This window comes from Juglans regia, chromosome 7 (genome assembly GCF_001411555.2).
Source record: "Juglans regia cultivar Chandler chromosome 7, Walnut 2.0, whole genome shotgun sequence".
In the NCBI taxonomy this organism is placed as follows: Eukaryota; Viridiplantae; Streptophyta; class Magnoliopsida; order Fagales; family Juglandaceae; genus Juglans; species Juglans regia.
Window position 1 is genome coordinate 20,932,815 of NC_049907.1, and position 24,041 is coordinate 20,956,855.

At 33.6% G+C, this 24,041-nt stretch overlaps 1 protein-coding gene across 2 annotated transcripts; it reads right to left on the reverse strand.

The window, feature by feature from the left end:
* Window positions 1-905: 905 nt before the first annotated feature.
* On the reverse strand, window positions 906-15,751 carry LOC109003441 (UV radiation resistance-associated protein). 2 transcript variants are annotated; one of them, XM_018981560.2, is made up of 6 exons: window positions 15,333-15,751; window positions 7,375-7,581; window positions 5,753-5,933; window positions 2,695-2,843; window positions 2,186-2,413; window positions 906-1,317 (listed from the first exon to the last, which is right to left on the reverse strand). In XM_018981560.2, exons 1-6 carry the CDS (start codon window positions 15,510-15,512, stop codon window positions 1,201-1,203), a joined length of 1,062 nt encoding a protein of 353 aa, XP_018837105.2. In that variant the 5' UTR covers window positions 15,513-15,751; the 3' UTR covers window positions 906-1,200. The 2 variants fall into 2 exon arrangements, with proteins under 2 accessions (XP_018837105.2, XP_018837106.2); XM_018981561.2 differs by having other exon boundaries at window positions 7,375-7,603; window positions 15,333-15,419.
* Between the last annotated feature and the right edge of the window lie 8,290 nt (window positions 15,752-24,041).

Here is a 24,041-nt window from a genome sequence, read left to right on the forward strand (position 1 = left end):
ACCAAAATTTCAGTTAGTTGCGTGAATGTTGTATATATGTTTAAACTGAAAAGGGAAGAGCTGAAGACGTGTGCGAATATCCTCCAGTTCCAATTTTTCTAATATCCCCAGGAGAACTCAAGCAGCCAATCCGGATGATCCTCAAAGACAGAAGCCATCTCTAGGTAAGTAAACCTTGTTCTGGTCCCGACGGCCCTCACGACACATGAGAAGAACAACCAATACAGGAATTCTTGGGGACGGGTTCGTTTCGGGGTTGCAGCTTGTAATCCAGTGTGGGTTAGAATATGGTTTTTGATATAGGGGAAGTTGCACGATAATCCCAATTAAATTTTGCTACTCAACATTCTCACATCAAATTCCACCCTTTATTTTATTTTATTTTTTTTAGGGTTTCATTCTTCTTAGACTAATTGAATTTTTTTATCCATCATTTATTCGGGAAACTTTTATGTTACAGTATAAATCCAAACACCTAAAACGCATTCTTCTAGCTTTTGAGATAAAAAGTTATTAATCAAACATTTTGTATTTAAGATTTATTAATATACACAACACTATCATATTCAAATAGAGTATCATCATGGTACTGCCTTTTTGGCTTTTTTTGCTTTTTTTTTTTTTTTTGCTGATGATAAAGATATTTTTTAATACACTTCCGTAAAAGAGATACATTTGAAAACCTTCTAAAAACAAGGCCTATAAACTTCTGTAAAAGAGAGATTTTCCTGTTATGGTGACCTTGTTTTTCACTTATACTTATTTCAGCAACGTTTTTCATTTTGTTTTTTTCCAACGTGCAAGCTTAAAAATAATAAACCTAAGAATTATAAAAAATAATAATAATAAACCTAAGATACCTTTAATAAAAAAGACAAAAGCCAGAAAGAAAATAAAAAATCATATACCACGAGAACAATAGTATTAAGTAGTCAGTCCCTTATCTAAAACATATAATAACAAAACGTATGCATAGTAACATTAGCGACGAAGAATCAAATCTCCTTTCTTACATGAGTTATGCTCCAACAAAGAATTTCCTTTTTGAGCAAAATTTGCTTCAATCAATTGTAATGACAGAGAAAACTATATCGATTCATTGAAGGTGCTCCATAAAAAAAATTGCACCCAAGCTTCAAAAAAAAAAAAAAATTAATCCATTTACAGAGAAGCTAACTTACGGTCGATCATTTTGCATAATCATGTAGTTCTAAAATCTGCAGACTGGATAGTTCTTAGAAGCTCCTTCAAGTTAGGTAATATCTGGCGCGGTCCTAAACTCTTTACACCAACAGAATTCAAAAGCTGCTCCAAATCCTACATCCAGAGGGCAAACAGGTGAACGTCATCCTACTTGGAGTAACCAAAACAAAATCTCCGAATTTCAGTTCTCCAAAAATAAATTTGAAAAAAGAAAAAATGCTATGACTTATGAAATGTTAAAAAAAGTAATAAATATACCTAGCACTGGCGGAATATTGATATTAATTGCTGCCTCATGCAACTTAATTATTAAGTGAATCATGCGCTGGAATGATGCAAAATGGATCATGCAACTTAAATATTGCATCCTACTTGGATGCAAAAAGGATCGAACAATGCCCTCAAGAGAGTGAACTCCAAACCATATTCTCAAGAAAGTGAATATAGGGATTTTAAGAGGATTTCAGTCTTTGCAACAGCAGAGTGTAAATGATTAACGGATGAGAATACTGAATAATATCATATCTATGAACCTTCCAAATTAATGCAATATTTACACGATATCATTGTTACTTGACACCAAAAAAATTAAGTAGAAACATAAAAATATGAAATAAACAACATTTCAAAAGTGAGCTTTTCAACCCTTTACTTCCCTTTAGAGATGTATCCAACAATGACTGTGGAAAAACCATAGTAGGATCAGAGAAAATGCATTGTAACTATACTCAAACCTTAATGAATTGTTACTCATAATATAAAAAAAATAAAAAATGGCCAAAGTAGGATAGCTTAAAAACCTAGCTCTAACGGGGCCAGGAGGAGAAGCAACTAGAGTAAGCAAGCAATATTGCAATGCCTAAATAATTGAAAGAATTCAAAGACTCCTTACGTTGCCATACTAATAGTCCAAACAATATAATTTATTTAATGTTTCATGAGAATTGTAGAGCCCAAAGATGCCACATGAAATAAAGCACACCTTATTCAGCAAAAATACAGCATAAGCGGCTCTTGTAGTGTCTTGACCTTCTAAAAAGAGAGGGAACTCCACATCCTTCTTAGTTGTAGAAATCTCTGTATTTGAAGACAAATCTGAAGAAGTGGGCTCTAATGAAGGTGCATGGTCAATAATATATGAATGAGAACCACCCAAGCGCAAACGGTAACGCAAATGAACGTTTAAGTAGGAAGCTATAAGAGAAACAGCCTGCAAGAAAATCAGGCTGATAAAGTACAATCCAATATCTTGCTTTGGCAACCAGGCTTTGAACAAGTTGACAAAAAGCCTGCTACTTAAAATGCACCAGCATATAATAATAACACAATGAAACAATGTTGATAGCATTTAGGATTAATAAAAAATAACTGTATTATACCAAGTCCAAACCAAATGAATGCAGTGACTCATCAAATAAAGGAGTAGATAGTATATGATCCATGATAGTTGATAATACTAATTTTTAAGTCAAGCAAAGAGAAAGAACGCACATGTGCGACATATCCCAGGGCAGTTGCAGACCTCTGAACCTCCCTCTTATCCGTGAAAAAGCTCATCTTCTTAAAAGGAAGCATACTCAGGTGGAGACCTAAAATTGTCAAGGATCCTTGATGAGCAGGTTTTGATCCAGGAGAACCCCCTGACAGTAGAAAGAAAGTTTTTTTTTTTTTTTTATCAGCAAGTAAGAACTTTATTAAAAAAATAGGCATAGCCAAGTACACAGAACATATACAAGAACAACACCTATGCATGAGTGTCTAAAGAAACAAGGAAATCATGAACATTCATGCCATTAAAATGTATTACAATCGACCAAGGGAATAAGGTATTAATTACAAACGTTCTAAGCTCGTCCTTTGTCTGTTCACAATCCTCAAAACTGACCATTCCTCTTGATCCATATGCACCACCATAAACAAATCGGGATCATATTCCACAAAACTGCTATTTGAGAGTTACCTTGGATGCCTCTCCAACTAGCAAGTAAATCAACCACTCTTCGTAGCATCACCCAATGGAGCCCCACTCAGCATAGATATCATTCCATAAGCTCATGGCTACATCACAATGCAATAATAGGTGGTCCATAGACTACCCACTTTCCTTGCACATATAGCAATCCAACAAAATGATTTAGCATTTCCTTAGATTATCTAAGGTAAGGATCTTCTCTAGTGAAGTTGTCCATACAAAGAAAGAAGCTTTTTTGGGGCCTTAGGCTACATTTGGGTAGTGAGGTGATCTCAGATGAACTGTGAATAGTAGTGAAAAAATAATGAAAAAATATTGAATAATAGTGGATAGTAATAAAAAATAGTGAAATGTAATGATAAAATATTAAATACTACCCAAACACAGCCTTAGTCTTCCATATGTTCTTCCATGGGAATGGATTTGTACTTTGTGTCACAAGGGACTTGTAGAACAAATGAACAATGAATCTCCTCTTCTTGGATGGACACCAAAAGATCTGGTCAGCTCCCCCATTCACTCTACAAGTATATACAAGATGAAAAAAATGTGTAAATGTGTCAATTTCCCAATCTTGTGCAGCTCTATGAAAGATGACCTTCCATTGAGGGGAACCACTAGATAGATCCATAAGGTCTGCAATTGAAGCCTCCTGTCTTCATGCAATACTGTAAATCACTGGGTAAGCTTCCTTTAGGGTTCACTTATCAAAAAAAAAAAGCTTCCTTTAGGGTTCGATCACCACACCATAAATCATGCCAGAATTTAATTCTTGAACCATTGCCAACTGCAAAGCGTATGCATCGAGAGAAGATTGTCCATCCTCTTTCTTATGTGTTTCCAAAGCCTCACCCCATGTGATCCGCTCACCTCATTCGACCTCCATCCTCCTCAATATCCACCATATTTTAGATTTATTATGACCCTCCACAAAGCTCCCCTCTTTTTGGTATATCCACACCGGGTTACCCAATAAGGCCTTATTGAAAACCAACAAGTTCCGAATTCCCAACCCTCCTTCACGTGCCGGAGTACAAACCGTAGCCCAAGCCCTCAACAAGGAGTTTCCCGCAAGTGCATCGGATGTCCGAGAACAAAGTCCCGACTAATCCCGGGGGTGCACAAGCCCTCAACAAGTAGTTTCCCGCAAGTGCACCTTGGGTATTTAAGGGGAAGTTCCCCCCAGTCCAATGGCCCCTAAAAATTATTTGCACCAAAGAGGATTCGAACCTTAGCCCTACTCATAAATGAAGTCAGAAAAATCCGCCATTGCAAAACTAGAGCTAGGACCTCCTAATCGTTCACTTGGGAAGTGGGTGACATTAAAATCAATCCCAATGCACCGAGGCAGGCTCCATAGGCTACAAAGACCAGCCAATTCATCACACAAGACTCTTCTCGCAATATTTGAATTAAGGCCATAAACACCGGCAAAGGCCCATTGATAACTATCTTCTACATTCTTGAAATATATGGCCACCGTAAAATCCTCCACATATAATCCATCTTGTCCGCGACCCTTTTATCCCACATTACCAAGATACCTCCCAATGCCCCTTTAGAAGCCAAATACAACTACACCACTTGACAACAATTCCACAAACTCCGTATGATGCTAAGGGAGATGGCCTCCAACAAAGATAAATTAATGACGAAACTATAACATGGTACAAAACCTCTCCAAGAGAGACAGCAAAACATTATGAAAAGTGGCAAGCAATCCAAATTATTTCCACAAGTAAATGTGATACCCCATATTGAGGAGTATAGGTGGTGAATGGGGTTCTACATTGCTTAGGAGGAAGAAGTTCTTGCCTTTTATAGTAATTTCAATGGGCTTTAATTGTACTATTACATAGTCTTTTTGGAGTATGACTCATATGTGGCTTGAGCCTTCCTTGTGTCGTTACGAATGGCATCAAACCAATCCCAACAAAAAATGTGGGACATTAGCTATGCCACCTATAATGGAATGGCCGGATGAGAACATAGGGAATTTAGAGAGATTGTGGTACCCCTATTGGGGAGTATAGGTGGTGAAGGGGATCCCATATGTCTTGTGAGGTAGAAGTTCTTACTCTTTATAAAGATTCCAATGGCTTTACTTATCAAAAAAAAAATCCAATGGGTTATACTACCCAATTGTATCATTGACTAGTCCTTTTGGAGTATAGCCTAGATGTAGCTTGGGCCTTCCATGGATTGTTACAATAAGACCAATATCAATTGAATTTGAAATGAAGGGAAGCTGGCTTATCTTGAAGAGAGAGATTGTCTACTTTACTAGTTTAAACCCTTTTGGGGAACTCCAAAATAATGTTGGTAAAAACACACTTAAATGCAAAGAGCAAAGTGCCAAGGGCAAAACACTTCCTTTACCAAAAGAAAAGTGCTTTATGAAAGTGCATATCGTGCTTTTCGGCACTTTTTTTTATAGTGAGCTTAAAATGCAAAAAGTGCGCCTTTATATTTTTTTTGGAGAATATATAAAATATTAGTTTTAACTATTATTATTTGACTGGACCAGTAATAGAATATACCTGCTCCAAAAAACAAAAAAAACTCACTGGCATATACCTGATTGACTACTGCTTGGAAACAACTCAAGTTCCTGCTCCTGTGCAGGTCCAACCGAAATCTTTACAGGATAGAGCAATGAAACTTGAGAGATCATATATTGTTGCCTTGTTCTTAGCCTCTTCTGCAAATTCCGAAGACTACCATAACCTTTTTCTCCAGAAAATAACCTATTTGATTCCTGTAAATAAAAAATGATCAGCTTTTCTATCACACCAATGCAAATATAAGATAACATCAGCCATTCACCCAGGAAAAGAAATAAGAAACTGATATCATTAAAAAAAATTTATCTGCGAAAATTGTGATTTTAGTACTAGATAAAAGCATTCAATAATTATAAACATAAATGAACAAAATATACAACAAAAAAGGAAATTAATCTAAGACCATCGGCGCCCTTTTCTTAAGACCAATGGAGTCCTATACTGAATAAAATCAAAGAAGTTGATCAACTTGTTCATGGAAAGAAAAATAATATACAAACTAACAGAAGAAGCAAATGTGTAATGCTCACTTAGTGCAACACAAAAGAGATCCAATCTAGATAAATGGAGCACAAACAAATAGAAACTTTGGCAATGAGGAACAAAAGGTATCTATTGCATAATCCACATGTATTTGTAACAAAGAAAGTCTCTCATACTGCAATCCATAAAGCTTCAGGCTTCAAGTAACCAATATTAATAAGACCCAAAACAGTATTAATCCACATGCACTTGTAACAAAGAAAGTCTCTCATACTACAACCCATAAAGCTTCAGTCTCACATGCAAGAAGCGTTGAAGATCATAAACGGTCAATGGACAAGCTCAAAAGTTTCTTTCTCAACACTTTATTCCATTGGGCAATTGTAATAGACTTTAATGGTTTGAATATCCATGACTTCCTTGTAACAGCTGTTAATCATGCCTAGGTGTCACTCTTGTATATGTGTCCCATGTACATAGGCTGCCTATATTTTTCATCAATAAAATTATTGTTTACTGATCAATGAAAAAGATAAAAAACAGTAGTAAGCCTCAGTATTTTATTTTTAAAGAACCAGGCAATGCATATGTACAGAACCAGGCATCCTTTAAGAAAAGTTCCGAGTAAACATACATGAGTAAGAAAGAACGAGCATGAAGGGGAATAAAAAGAGAGAAAATGCATCATTAGAAAGTGAGAAACTATGGCACTCCTCTATGGGACTATAGATAATGAAATTGTTATTGAGAAATCAACAAGCCGATATCCAATATTCACAAGGCAGCTGCAAAGGCTTAATTCACTAGCCGTGGTTTCCAAATTATGACATCAGGAGTCAAGCTGCTCCATAACAGGAATCAATGGCGTTTCAAGAGGTCACTTTACATGTTGGCAAACAAGTTTGAACTCAGGAAATATGTTTTTACCTTGGTTTCCCACATAATTATATTTCACCAAAATCTTAGCAGATCTAGTCAACTATATATACACATTGTTTGCCATAAGTATTTAATTCAAGCTCGCTTTCAAGTCAGTCAAACAGTAAACACAACAAACTGCAGTGGATATTAGAATAAAAATTACTAAATTTTCCAAGATGAATCAAAATCCAAAAAATACTTGGAATCTTAACAGGTACGAATTAAAATTACCTGCAATCGCTTCCTTGCTACAGAAAGAGCTGTCCCAGCAACCAATAAAGATCTAACTTCAACACTAAGTTTGTCCTCTTGCTTTTTAGCATCCTCCTTTGCAAGCTTAGAACTCATTGACATGCTTTCCATCACCTGTTTTTTAGCTTCCAGTTTCTCACGCATCTCATCAAGCACATTCAATCGACTCAATGACTCAGCATCAACCTGCCCACAATGTTGTGGCCCGCTAATCCGCGGGTAAATTCATTAAGGATCAAGAAAATAAAAAAGTTCACAGCTTTAGACCTTTCTCCAACATCGTGCCCCAAAACTCTTTGGGGCTACAAAGACTTAGTTCACATGACATGCCAGAAAAGAAAATATTGATAACTCAATAATGTGAATAACTCAATTAATTCATTTTTCCCATTTTTTCAAAACGTAAACAATGGAAACAAACAAACTTGAGGCAAAAGCAAGCAATTCCGAAATTCTGACAAAGGTAAGTTGCTCAAACTAACGGATGGAAGAGTCAAATAGAACAAACCACAAGCCTTAATGCTTTGTTCGACTGCCAAGAAATGAGGAAAACGAAAAGAAAAGGGAAAACAAATTAAAATTCTAAATCCAGTACATATTATAATAGAGGAAAGGAAAGCAAGCAAACTCTTTGATATGTATGAATCTCATTCAACTAATTTTTTATAAGCAATATAAATTTCTTATAAAGTACTAAAGGTGCAGCCCACGTACACAAGATATGTACAAGATAGCCGATTATCTATTTTCAGAAAAAAAATACTAGAAAACTACAGAGATTAAGCCTATTAAATTCTATATAAGCTCTCCAAAGGAAGAGAGTAGTAAAAAAAAAAAAAAGTCTTTAGCTCCTCCATCATCTGTCTCCACAGTCCTCCAAATTTCCATCTTTTTTCCCTCCAAATACACCCTATGAGGCAAGTAGGCACAATTTTCCACACGACTACAGTTCGTGTGCAGCCACCTAACCCTCTTGAAAAGTAAAAAAGGTCTCCTACCCTTCTAAACTCAAGTTAATCCAATCCGAGTTAAAGAAACACACCACAAAGCACTTCTCGTTTTGCAATGGAGTAAAAGGTGATCCAAGGACTCCCTACTCCCCTTACACATGCAACCCCAATCAATAATAACAATGTCTCTTTTTCCTTAGATTATCCATGGTGAGATGACCTTCCCTATTGAGGTTAACCAAGCAAAAATATAGCTATGTGGGGGGGTATTATTAATTCAAGAATGGGTAACAACTGCCAAATACAAAAGGCATTATGCCCTATCACGTAGGCGCATTAGAAATTAAGAAATCATGAAAGTTCATGCCATTAAAGTCCACAACAATTGCCCAAGTACAAAGAGTCCTAAAAAAAAAAATTTTAAGCTCCGCCATAGATCTCTCTGTCTTCAAATGTCCGATTATTGCGTTCCTACCACAAGGACCACATGATACAAATCGGAATTATTTTCCAAACCGCTTTGATCTGTTGCACACCTTGAATGGAGCTCCAACACGCCAGCATTTCCACCACAGATTCTGGCATCACCCATGCTAGATCCATTCTTTTAAACACCTCATGCCAGAGAGACCTAGCAACCTCACAATGTAAAAGTAGATGATTCACCGACTCACCCCCACTTTTACACATGCAGCACCAGTCTGTAATGGTTATCCTCATCTTTCTCAGATTATCTGTAGTGAGAATCTTACCTAAGGAAGTTGTCCACACAAAGAAAGAGACTTTGGGTGGAACCTTGTTCTTCCAAAGCCTTTTCCAAGGAAACTGCGTCTCAGATTCTTGTGTGAGAACCTTATAAAAGGAACGAACTATGAATACCCCTCTCCCTGCAGGAGTCCACCACAAACCATCTTCATGTTGGATATTCGGACGACAAGAATACAATAGACTATACAAATCTACAAAACTCTCCACCTCCCAGTCTTGTGCCGCCCGGATGAAATTGATATTCCAATATGTACTCCCACCCAAGATTCCCATAACCTCCACCACTGTGGCATCTTTGTCACTTGCGATCAAGAAAAGTATAGGAAACAAATCTTGAAGAGCATTGTTGCCACACTAAGCATCCTTCCAAAATCTGATCCTGGACCTTGTACCCAATTGAAACCGAGTATGACGATGGAAGGCCTCCCACCCTCTTTTTATATGTTTCCATAGCCCCACTCCATAGGTACCTCTAACTTCTCTAGTACACCAACCCTCTCCTAACCCACCATATTTGTTCTCGATCACTGCTTTCCATAAGGCTTCCAGTTCCTTAATATATCGCCACAACCATTTTTCAAGTAATGTCCGATGCTCCTCCAAGGAAATGGATTGTTATTATGGGGAGTAAATACAGAAATGGCAGACGTTGAACACCCCTATGGCTTGGTTGAAAAGAGTTTACCCTCTGTTTTTGGCAAAATAAAAAATAACAAAAAATTACACTAATTTTTCTTTTTATCGAGATCCTTTAGAGCTTTTTGTTTGAAATCCACAATGATTTTTTAAGAGAGAGATATTGTAACAACTCAAGGAAGGCTCAAGCCACATATGAGACCATACTCCAACGAGACTAATCGTTGTTACAATTGGAGCCCCTTGAAATCATCATAAGAGCTTGAGCTTCTTATTCTCAAGCAATGTGAGATCACATTCACCACCTTTTTATACAGAATACGATATTACATTCTCCCCCCTTAAATCCCCAACATTATTGTCAAGCCATTCCATCATACAAATAGTACGACTAGTCTCATAAATCATCTCTTTATTCATTGTGAGGTGGCAAAGTCTTTGTGGAATGAGATTTTTGGTCGGACAAGTATTGTTTGGGTGATGCCGAAGGAAGTGGTTGATCTTCTTGCATGTTGGAATGGTTTGTCAGGAGAATTTGCATGGCTGCCATATGGAAGATGATTCCTTTGTGCTTGATGTGGTGTCTTTGGTTAGAAAGGAATGAGAGATGTTTTGAAGACAGAACGCTCTTTGAGAGACCTTTGGGATTTTTTCTTTTGTACATTGGGTTCGTGGGCCAAGGCTCTTGTATTGAATGATGTTAATTTTCAGGATTTGTTTTAGGCTCTTTTTGTTTCTAGTGTGATGTAAGTATTTCCTTTGTATACATCCTATGTACTTGGGTTTTGCTTATTCATGGTAATAAAATTTTCTTATTAACTATCAAAAAAATAGTTTTGGTTAAGTTTTGCTTTGATACTATTAGGAACAACCCAAGGAAGGCACAATCCACATGTGGGCCCATATTCCAAAAGATTAATATACCTAGAATCAATGCACAGTTTTTTCTTAAATTAAAATAAAAATTATTAAATAATACATTTACAATAAAAGCAAATCAAGAAAGAATTGATAAAACAAATCAAAGTATAATTAACTTTATTTTGACTATAAAAAAGTCACTTTGTATTAAAAAAAATTCACATTTTTTTGGGATTTATCTTGTCACAAGCATATGTATTCTACAAATTATCACAAATCCTAGTCAGTAACTTATATAAGTTTAGATCTGTCCTTAACTATTACAGAACATATTTTTTTTTCTTAAGAATGAATAAAATACTATTTTGTTGGAATGCAAGGAACATTTCATTCCAATTAAGACAACATAAGAACCTTCAAAATTCTTTAAGTATTGAATGGAAAAACTGGCTAAAAGTGTCATTACCAATATGATTTATCTCATATTAGATGGTCTAGATTGACATCACAAAATCAGTGAAACAGAGTCAAATCAATATCAAATTCGTACAACTAAAAATAAAGATTTAAACAAATGTGATTCATATGAAAAGAAAAACCAATTCATTGATTATGAAAAACAAAATTATTTTGAAATAGATTCATTACTAAATAAAAAATAACATTTAAAAAAAAAATATCAATATGATCCTTTACAAATATTTATGGATTGCCATTACAATTATATAAGGAAAAAAAAATTCTTATACTTAAAATAGCAATATGCCTAAACGTAAACTATCTGATATGATAGAAGGTATCCTTATAAATAATTATCAAATAGAAGATAATAGTATAGATATAGAAAATATTCCGGATAGAAATTTATTGGAAAATTCTCAATTTTTGTCTTAAAAAAGAAGATTGATATCAAGGCTTGCATTATTTATTTTTATTTTTTTATGTCAGGGAACCTCTCCAAGGCAGGGCCCTTCGACCCACCCCTGCAGAGTAAACCTCAGTCCTGTGCACTGCACCCTCGGAAGTTTCTCTACACGGAACTGGTTAAATTGCTGGTTTTTCACCCAGAGGTGTGGCCCCAAATGATTGTTGCACCCATGAAGTGTTAAACCTTGGACCTTGAAAGGAGTGATACCCCAAGACCAAGGTCTTCACAACTTGGGCCAACCCATTGGGGTTTTGCGTTAATATTGATACCATAACTAACAGGAATAAAAAATACTAAGATTAGTGTTAATAATTATCAAATAATCAATAAACTTGATTAAAAAAAAAGGTCTTTTTATCTAACGATTCATTAGGATCAAGAAATGTTTTTTTATACATAAAAATTTATCAATATCAATAGGCGTAGCCAATTACACTAGATGTATACAAGATAAAGCACCTAGCTCAGAAGCATAAATATGTATATATAAGGAAATCAGGAAGATTAAGCCCATGTTAGGAAAATTATCCAAACAAAGCCCAAGCGAGAGAAACTAGAAACCTATCCAAATCTAGACCAAGCTTGATTGGATGACCATATGAATGATCCTACAATCTCTTGCTTGGGGCAACGCGCGCCTCCCCCAATCCTCCAATCTAGGTTCGGCCCATAAACTCCAGCAAAAGCCCACACAAAATCATCTACCACCTTTAAAAAAAATCAAGTATATATTCCCCAATGCATTCCTTAACTCTCTCGATGTAGGGTCCATCAAAGTTGCACAGAAAGGGTCACTAGAGGTGAAGGAACTTGAAGTACTACCAAGACTTGCTACCAACCCAAAACCTCCAACGGTGACCATGACCTCACTATTGGATATAACCAATGGAGTTATTGAGGAGGTACGGGATTTGAATGCAGGAGATGGTGGGGGGGAAAATATGAGTTTGTCGTTGATGCCTTGCGAGCATGAATGTTTAGGGTCTGGTGTACAATTGGGAGCTATGTCTGGGGAAGATGTTGTCCCCTTGTTATCTTTCCTCTGATAAACAATATAGTTGGATCATCATCGGATTGGGTTTTGCAAAAGATTAACGAGATACAACAGTGTGTGGGGATTACATGTGGAGGATTTGACGACCAATTCATAGCACTACTCACTACAATTCAGGCAGGTCACTCGCTTGAAACAAAATCAAGATTTAAGAAGAATAGGGAGTTAAAGCGTCTTACTTGGGCAATCAACTACGACGCAAATGGAAGTAGTACAAGTCGAGAGAGGACTAGAGGGAGGGCATTAATTAAGCCTTCCTCCATCCTTGTAGGATCATTTGGGTGGAGTATTAGTTGTGTGGGAAACAAGAGGTTGGGGTAGCTACAATGTCTTGCTTTGCTTTGGGGAGGCGCGTTTTGTCTCAATAGGGCTTGTTGTATATTGGATAGGTTTCTAATTTCTCCCTCTTGGGAGATGTTCATTAGGGGCTCTCTATCATGGGTTAGGTGGTCTCTCTTATATACACCTGTACTCGGTTACGCCTATTGATATTAATATTTTTTTACTTAAAAAAAAAAAAAAAACTCTCTGCAACCCTTGTACGGTACATAACTAATACTCCACCCAAAGCTCCCTTAGAAGCTAAATAGGACCATCCTACGTATTGGCAAATCACAAACTCCAAATGATCCAACGAGAAATATATTGCATTTTCGTTTCCTGCAAAACACACAACATCAACTTTCCACATGCGAAGCGTTTGCCCAAACATTCCAAGTTAAAATCTGGCCTTCATAATTTAACTAGTTTTGCCCTCCCTCTAGTCCTCCCTTTAGCATCGTAGTTGATTGCCCAAGCAACTGAGCAAGCCGCTTTAACTCCCTACTCTTCTTAGATATTAATTTTGTTCCAAGTAAGCATCAATTGCAATGAGTAGTGCTGTGAATTGATCCTCAAATCCTCCACATATAATTCCCACACACTGTTGTATCTCATTAACCTTTTGCAAAACCCAATCCAATGATGAACCAGCTATACTGTTGATCGGTGGAAAAGGTCCTCAACAAAAAAAATAAAAATAAAAAATAAAAATAAAAATAAAATAAAATAAAGCTTGTTGATTGGATGGGAATGAAAGACGAGATACTAAGTCACCCCATATCAAATCAAGCACTTTGGTTCTTCCCAGAACTTGGGATATTTTATAATACATATAAGATTAAACCATAGGCCATACCAATCAAAAAAGCTGGTATGGGAAGAAAAAAACTGGCCAATGTTACAATTTGAAGCTCATTGTAATCATTATAAAGGGCAAAAATTTCTTCGGCCCAAGCAATGTGAAATCCCATTCACCAACTTCCTACACTTAATCCAATCTGGGTATTGCAATCTCCCCCCTTAAATGTTCGACATTCTTGTTGGGCCATTCCATCATAAGTAACACAACTCAAGTCTCATATTTCTGGTTTGGTTTGACTGACTGTAAAGACCCAAAGAAGGCAACTCAACTACACCTAGGCCAATACTCCAAAAGTACTAGTCAATGTTACAATTAGAGCCCCTTGATATCATTATAAATGACTTCTCCCTCCCAAACAATGTGGGATCTCATTCACCATTTTTATACACACAATCGGGGTATTACGTAGATGTAGCATGTGACCTACAACTGTTGTTCGAGTAGGTCAGTCTTCTAGGTGGCATTGAATGTTATATGGCCACACGTTGGGCCCATCTCTCACCAAAATCTACCCTAAGGTTCAGACGGAGAGCTCTAGACAATGCTGGTTTTTATTTTTATGAATCAGGGACCAAATTAAGGCTGCATCAGTTCAGAAAACTGAATGAATCAATGTAACCATTTTAGATCTATAACATCCTAGGTGGGGCGCAGGATACAGTCTTTAAAATTCTTCTTCACATATTAATAAATGTGGATGAATGTCCATAGAGTGTATGCATGTGTGCTTACTTATCACAAAAAAATGTGTATGTGCATGTGCGTATCACATCAGCGAACCAAACAATTTCAGAAGACCATAAATAACGTATTTAACTTGTTATCACTATACTTGCATTCTTGCATACGATTACAATCCTGGAAAACAACCAAGATTCTCTTTTAATGGATCTATGGAAAGATCATACAAACTTGGTTTGAATATCTTGTTCAATCTACGTATTACTTCAACAAGTAGTTTTTTCTAACAAAAGATGCTTCATCTTACACGTGGAGGGCAGGAAAGACGCAAAAACTTAAGAAAATATTAGAGCTCATTTAAAAATTATGTATCACTAAGTAGAAAAATCTATCTCCACTCAGCCAGCCCTCATATAACGCTAATCCCAGTGCAAGTTAGATTTAAGATTTTATATAATCCTAAAAAATAATATAAATTTAGATACTCCATTTACCTTTTCCCTTCCTCTGCTGCATTTTCCCGTCATACAAAACAGACCATAATAAAAAATACCAAATTATAGTCAGTGGAACCCTACTATGATGACAAATTCAAGGTTTTATTCAAACAAAGGTTCACGTATTTGTGTGAAATTGAAATTTTCAGCGCCTGAAGTTCATAGAAAAAGAAAAAATATCATTTATTTCTCTTCCTGCACTTACACGGAAAATCCCAAAGTTCCCGAGACCCTAACTACATTAAAAATCATATAATTTATCTTTCTCTTTTTATTCTTGTAAATTTTCTCAACAATTAAACAGGGCATACTAGTTCAATTAAGCCAAGAAATGAATCAAGAACCACCACTAGTCTTTTCTCACCCATCGAAACCCTACCTGAATAAGTGCCTCGAGCTTTTGTTGAAGACTTTGTTTCTTTTCCTTAGCTTCTTTCAGCGCAGCAGAAAGACTCCACAACCTCGCAAGCTCTTCCTCGAAGTCTTCCCACTCGATCACCTTCGGATTCTTTGGATCGCTGTTGTTTGGCTGGGAAGGGAGAGCACGGTCTCGTTCCATCGAAAATTGGAGCAGAAAACGTGATGTTAGAGCTGAAGAAGATGTCAGGGAGGGTCGACCTCATCGTCCTCAAGTGACCGGTTAGGGTTTAGAAATCATCGAACAACTTCTTGGCTTTAATTTCCTCGGGAATTTCTCGGGCAATTTTGTTTGGGAATTGTTTTGGAGGAAGAGAGGAAGAGGAAGAAAGAAAACCGACTGTTTGGTGGGTAAAAGCTAAATATGACAAGTGGAAGGTGTTCTTCTAGAGGGTATTCGTGTCATTATATCCCTGGGAAATAGTTCTCTGCAATCGAGTACCCAACTATAAATCAACGAGACAGACACCTACCAAGGCTTTTAAAATAATATTCTTAAGTTTTTTAAAATAGTTTTTATTTTACAATACGAGATAAGGCTTCATTTGAAAATTAAACTCATTTCAATTCATTCTAATTTATTATTATAATTTTTTTAAATTTTAATATAAAATATAATAAATAATTTAACTTTTTTAAATTCTAACACAAAATATAATAAATAATTCAACTTTTTTAAAATCTCAAAATAATAATAATAATATTTTATCAACTCAACTCAACTCAATTCAGTTTAACATCCAAACGCACTCTTAGGAGCATTGGCATTGGACTCATTAAAATAAGTTTAATCTTCAAAATTTGATGAATTTATGTTTAAAATCACTGTATTGGATTCACCAAATACTAAAATATTAAATTTTGAGCTACAATGCATTCCAATTTATCTTTAAATTTGAAGACTCACTATTTACACTCTATAACTATTATTTTATTTACTTAAATTATTATTTTCTAATTTTGAGCTATAATATATTTAAGTTAGAAAATAATAATTTAAGTATCAAATTAAATTATTAATTAATATATAGTTAGTATAATTATAAAATATGAATAAAAAATTATTATTAAACAAATAATATTATATTATTATTTTGACTAATCTAATAGTTAATTCATTGTAGAGTTATGGTTAGAAAAGTTTTAAATTTATGAAAAATATATAACTTTCACCTAATTTTAGAAATAAATTTGATGGAACTAATTTCAATGTTCTTACCATCGGTTGTATATGTATCCAAGTTGTGTTCATTTATGATTTAAAAAATAAATAAACTTGTGTTCATTTATTAATCTAAAAAACAAAAAAGTTGTGTTCATTTATATTTCCTTAGCAAACAAAATGCGATGTCAATCATTTATGCTAATGGGTTTGGTCCGGTTTGGAGGGTCACGAACTGAAAATTTCAATCCATCATTTTTGTCGAACAGGACCGTTAGCTATCAATCTGATCAGTCCATAAACATTTTTTTTTCATTTCTTTTTTTGACAAAAAAATTAATACAATAAATTAATTAAATTAGTAAAATTAAAATTAAGTTATCTCCTTGATATTTTATATATAGTTAATGAGTATTAAATCATTTCATTGTATATATAACCAATGGTGATCTCTTGAATGAAAATCACATAATTAACTTATACAATTACTGTATAAGATAATATATTATATATAATATTTAAATATATATATATATACACATTCGATCGGTCTCAATCCGGTCCGGTCTAGTCAAATTTTTCAGTCCGGACCAATAGTCTTACAGTCCTAGTTTATGCATTCTATATCACTCATAAATTTTGATCACATCTCCTTTTACTACTTTGAATATATGTGTTAGGGCACGTCGATTTGTTAATCATTATGTGCACACTTGTCTAATTATATATTTGATAGGGTTGCAATCGAATCGAGTCAATTCGAATTTGAATAAAGATATTCGAACTCGATTAGCATGTTTACTCATTCGAATTCAACTAAAATTTAAATAAAACTCGCATATGCTTATTTGTACTCGGTTCGTTAATCATTAATGTTGTTTGAGTTCGACTTGAGCTCTACTAAAAATAAACAAATGACTTGAGCTCAAGTTACTCGAACTCAAGAACTCTTTTTTTTTTTTTGAAAATTATGAATCTTATTTTTTTAGTAATAATAAAATTTTAAATTAAAAAAAAAAAACTCTAACCATTTAACTATTCAACCAAATAGTTTTGATTAAAAAAATCTTATGGTATAAATTTTTGTACAATAAATTAAATTATAGTTATAATTAAAACAATAATAATAATGCATAAGATAAATGTAATAAACTAAGCTATTTAATATCTTATATATAATAAGCATCAATGTCGACAATTTCGTTCACTTCTTTTTTTCAATTTTGTCCTTCATTTTGTATTTCTTTCTCCTTTCTACCCCTGCTTTTATATTTGTTTTCTGTTGCTGTCCTTTAATTTTCTGTCTTCTAATGCTTTTGTGCCAAGATTGCCCCTGCTTTTATATTTGTTTTCCCTTTTTGTCATTGATTTCTGTCATCTTTTGTATGCATTTTTACAGTTTTATCCTTTGTTTTCTTTGTTTGCCGTATCCTATAACAATTTATTCCAATTTTACCCTCCACTTTCTATTCATTTTCCTGCTATGTCCTCGATTTCTACTGCATTCTAATTTTTTCCCTGGTTCTGCAAATTTTTTTCTCCAATTGTTATCTTTTTTTATCATCGTTTGCACCGATTGCATTAACTAGTTTAAATTAAACATTTTTTTCAATTTTGCCATCCACTTTCTATTCATTTTTTGCCTTGTCCTTGACTTCTACTAACTACATTCTGGTTTTCTCCTGGGTTCTGCCAATTTTTTTCTCACCGCTTCCACAGCTCTTATCTGATTCTTTTTTTTTTATCTTTTTTTCCACCGCTTGTGGCGTAGTATAAAAGTGATTGTCATCTTCTTTATTTTCTACTGTTTGTTATATGATAAAATTTTGTCCTCTCATTGTTCTCACTTTCCCAAATTTATTTCTTCGATTCTGGATTCAAAATTATTTGTGAAATTTACTTCTTCATTTGAGGATTTTGGAATCAACTTGATACGCTTCTTTTTACTTTTGTGTTCAGTTAAATATAAATTTTTCTATGCTTTCATGGAATAGTACATGCACATGCATGTTAAAAAAAAATTAAATTACATACTAAAAAAAATTGTCCCTGAACATAATTGTCAAAAAAATATAGTTTAATCATTTTAGGCTCAATACTTACAATCTAAAAAATTATAACGTAAATTCATAACATAATAGACATATACGTGATAAAGAAAAAACAAATACTACTACAAATAATAACATAAAAACTAGAAATTGCAACTACCAAAAAAAAAATTCATCTAAACAGAGTTACCAAATATTTTGCACTTCGACTTATTAATATCTCAGATAATAACATCTCAGATTTTAGATTTAAGATAATAACAAAAAAAGAAATAAATTTGCACATCTGACAAACAAACAATATTAACATCTCAGATTTCAAATTTGAGATAATAATAAATCTAATATGTGAAAATGTGTTGAGATCTATAGGAAAAATAAAGATAAACCAAGAGGCAAAATAAATAAGAATGAAATCTGAACAAGTGGAGCCAGTGACACCAAATGACTTATTTTGTTGAAGATAAATTGAAATGAACAAGTGGAGTCTGGGATCCGCTTCATTGTTGGTGTTTCGCGCCATGCAATTCATTTCCAGTAAATATGTTCCCACGGCATGTAGCAGCCAAGTTTCTTGTGGAACCTTGAAGAGCTTCATGGGAAAAGTTTTTCAAAAAATCAATTTCGTTAGTAAAAATAAAATAACAAATTTAAAAGAGTCAAACCAGAGTAATTTGTCCTGATTAAGATCATTTGCTACTGAATGATTTTTGCATGGGAAAATTGTTCAGCATTGAGCGATTTTGTAGCAATTAAAGTTCTTTGTCTTTGGCGAGTTCACTTTCGAGTCAATTAGCTTCATTTTTTCTTTTTTCTTTTTTTCCTTTTGCTTGGAATATCGCTGAGTAAAATTCATGCCAATTACGTTAAAAATAATATGTATGGCGAGGGGCCCTCTGCGTGGTGTGCAACTGGCAGGAATACCTCATGTGGTGAGCAATTAGTGAATATAACTTTGTGGGCAAGCAGCACTGTGTAGGAGAGCAACTGGCGAGAAAAACTATGCGTGTTGCGTAACTGGCGATGAGTATCTCATGGTTAAGCAATTGGCGAGCTGTACCTCTCGACGAGCAATCCATGCACGGAAAACTTAAGTCCCTGGGGTGAGTAAACCCACTATAGCGAAGAACTTCAGTGGAGTTATGGCGACGAGCACTATTGGAGAGGAGCTTTGGTGGCGAGTTAGACGACAACTGGAAGTGAGCGACAAGCTACGGTCTAGCATGATGCCTCATGTGGTGAGCAATTGGCGAGCATAACTTTGTGGGTGAGCAATTGGCGAGCAACACTTCATGCGATCAGCAACTAGCGACTGACAAGGGGCATTTCGTGTGGGCAGCAACTGGCGACTAGCGAGTAGCACCCTTGTAGCGAGGAAACACGTAACGGGCAGTAACCTGCTGAAATCTAGTGTGAATAGGGACGACGAGAACCAGGAGCAAAACTCATTCGGCTACTTTGATACCCAGGTTGGGATGCTTGACGATTATAAAAATTGGTCGCATACATCTCAAAGTTTTCATGTCAAGTTCATGTTCATGCATTCATTTATCTATAAATTGCTATTATTTGTGGTTTACTTGTATATGTCTGTGATAATCTGTTGTATATTGATTGCTTAGTTATTGAGATTTCTTGAAACCTCACTGTGATAGTTTCCACTACTATTCCCCAACTGGAATGGTAGAAGTTGTTACAGGCTTAGACGAGAACCCTAATGACCAAGCAGAAGAGCACGACTAGGGGTGTAAGGTGGCCGGTCCAGACCGGAAAAATCGACCGGATCGACCGGTTCAATCCGGATCGGACCGGACCGAAAAAGTATAGGGTCAGTCCCGGTCCCAGAAAGTTGTAGATTTTCGATCTTCGGTCCGATCCCGAGATGGAGATTTCTCGAACCGGATCGACCGAATTTTTTTTTTATAAATATATTATTTTATATAATAATTGTAAAATAAATTATGTAATTTTCATCTAACATAACCCCATTTAGAATATAAAATTTTAAATATGTAATTACAAATTAATATTATATTAATCATATATTATCAATTAACCTATCAATTCATAATTAACTAATGTGTGACCACCAACATCTATGAGAGTCTAAGACTATGACCTAAGTTGCAACTTGCAAGTAAATATAAAGCATGTACGGATGTATGGAATCATGGATAATTAAATTATTTATGCTTATTAGTTATTGCTTCATATACAAAATGTAAAAAATTGTAAATAGCTCATTATAACTAATACTAATATATAACTATACTAATAGTATAATATTAATACTATTATATAGTCTAATATATTATATAGCTATACTAAATCACTAAATTTATAACTAATACTAATATATAAGTATACTAATAGTATAATATTAATACTATTATAATGTCTAATATATTATATAGCTATATTAAATCACTAAGTTTATAACTAATACGAATATATAACTATAGTCTAATATTAAATATAGTTATACTAATATATAAGTTTATAACTAATACTAATACTAATCACTATAACTAATCACTATAGTCTATTAAAAATTTAAATGTATTACAAATATATATGAATTATAATTATCAATTTTTCAAACCATAATTTTTTTTTTAATTATCATTTAAAAAAAATAACCACATTTGGTAATTTGTTATTAATACTTGTTAATATTCTATAAATTAACAATATTTTATATATATCTTCATCTAACCTATCACTATTAAGAATATAAAATTTTAAATATGTTATTAACACTTGTTAATATTCTATGAATTAACTAATATGTAATATCAATTAGTTAATTATATAGTAATTATATAAATTAATAATGTAATTTTCATTTAATTTATTATCATTGACCATATAAAATATTTTTTTATTGAGTTTGTTACATAATTCACATTAATAAGTCACTTAATTTAATTTAGTATTTTAAATAATTTTTTTTTATTAATTGATTTAAAAAAAAAACCAGACCGAATGGACCGGTCCCTATGAGGTGTTCGGTCCGGACCGGACCGACCGATTTACACCCCTAAGCACAACACCTCCTCTAGAGAGAATCGTACCTAAGATGGTCATGGGCTCACCCGAGCTCAGAGCACCTTGAAAGTATTGATCAAGCAATCACTGAGATACTCCAGTTTATTAAGAAATTCAAACGACTCAACACTTGATCGGACCTTAGAAAATCGAGTGAAGCCTAAGCCCTTTTGATGGACCAAAAAAAAAAAAAAAAGAGAAAAAAATGGACCATGAGAATAAGAATAAAATAAAAGAAAATGAATTATGGTTTTTGTGAAACAGTATTTTAATAGTCCCTGTGTTTTGGGACCATCAAAATACTTATCGCTCGTGTAATATATACTTTAAAAATATATGTACATAAGTGTGACTTTATTCTTGTAAGTCGTATATAGTTATAAACATTATGTAGATGGTGTGTATAATGTGTTGTAAACAAAAAAAAAAATTCTAGAAATATAGACAGAATTTTGCCCGTTTATAGTTAAAAATTTGAAACATAACAAAATTAGTCAATAGGACAAATATGCAGCACAAGTTGCCCTTTACTTATATATATATATAAATATATATATATATATATAATAAATTAAAGTTTATAGTTGTATGATATACTAGTAAAGAAATTATCCTATATACTCTTTGGGAATGTAATAAATATATTGCTTTATCAAGATGGCTAACAGTATATACTGGTGTATCAAAAAAATTTTCAGGAATAATTTTCCGAATCTGTGTGTCAAGATTCTGGGATCTAGTATCAAAATTTTAAGATTTATTCCGAAAGATTGATGTAAATGCAGATCTGGGTGTCTGATAACTAGAGGATGCTGGAGAAGAATAATGTGAAAATGATCTTCTAAAATGTTGAAAAGTTATTTGAACTGTTCCGTCTGCTTTTTGATCTATATATTCAAGATCATCTTTAGAATTATTTTCTATCTTAGATAATGAGATAATATTCTCTAATTGTCATTCATTTGGAAGTATAATTTGGTTCCAATTGATTTGTTTAGGAATTTGTATACTAGAGTTTTGTGTACTAGATTGTAATAGTAATGTATATCCTTTTAGACTGGTAATAAGAGCTTGTGGTTCTAATGTTGTTTTCATTAATTTATAGTGGATCCTATAAACTACTATTAAAGGATGTGATCATTTCATCATATGATAACCATTTGTTTTAATATTTAATATTAAAGAATGTAAGATATTTTTATCAAATAATGAAAGGGAATAATTAGGATAACAATTAAAATAAACTGGTCATTCAAACCAACTTGATTCTACCATTCCAAGTAAAGAATCATGAAAAAGAACCTGAACTTTCTTCCCCAACGTACTCACAAGTAGTTGGAGATGATGCCCAAATATATATCCTGAATAAAGAAGACTTTAAAATTAATAAGGAATATATCAAACAAGATTATACGAAAGAGGAAAATGGTCACAAAAGAATAATATTTTTCTCAACTTTTACAAAATTTGAAAGAAATTATATTCAAGAAAAATATTATGAGGATTTAGAAAAAATACAGACTAATCTACCTTTCTTTACATGGTTTGAGATATATAAATCCAATCGATTATCTACTATAAACAGGACTACTAACCAATGGATTAAATGAGAAAATAACCAAACTATTTATGAGTAATACCCCCCTTTTGAAGTTATCAAGTTCAATAAAAGAAATACTCAAATTTTAGCTTCACCAATAAAAAAACATAATATTACAAATACTGATAAAAACCTTGATAATATAATTCAACAAAACAATTATACCAATTTATATTTAAAAACTATGGATAAACAATTAGAAAGAATTGAAACCCAAATATCTCTTATAAAACCTACTATTAAAGAAGAAAAAAAAACCCCTTTGTTTGTTCCCCACAAGATTCCATCTCATTTAAAAACTATTTTTTCCAAAAGCAAAAATGATTTATTAGAACAAATCTATAGTAAATTATAAAAATTAACTATTAGTAATACTGCATCTACCTCAAAACAATCTCATATTAATGTATTAAGTAAGATAGACCCACCTGTATTATCTGACTCTGAAATCAGTAATATTGAAAACCAATTTAAAAATCTAGATCTACAAATAAATAAAATTAGAATAGATCATGTTAATAGCTTTTCAGCTAGAGATTTTAAACATCATGTTTCCATTACTCGAAATTGGTATCCTAGGCCCACTCCGTCAGATATGCAATTCGAGGAAAGAGAACATATAGTAAGATTTGCTTTCGCACCAGATGTATTATATAAGTGAAATATAGATGGATTATCTGAGTATGAAATATTAAATCATTTTCAAGAGATGATTATGGTTGCTAACATCTATAAAAGTAATAGAAAGACTGATCATCAAGTAGCACACATTATTATCACAGGGTTTACTGTTCAATTAAAAGGCTGGTG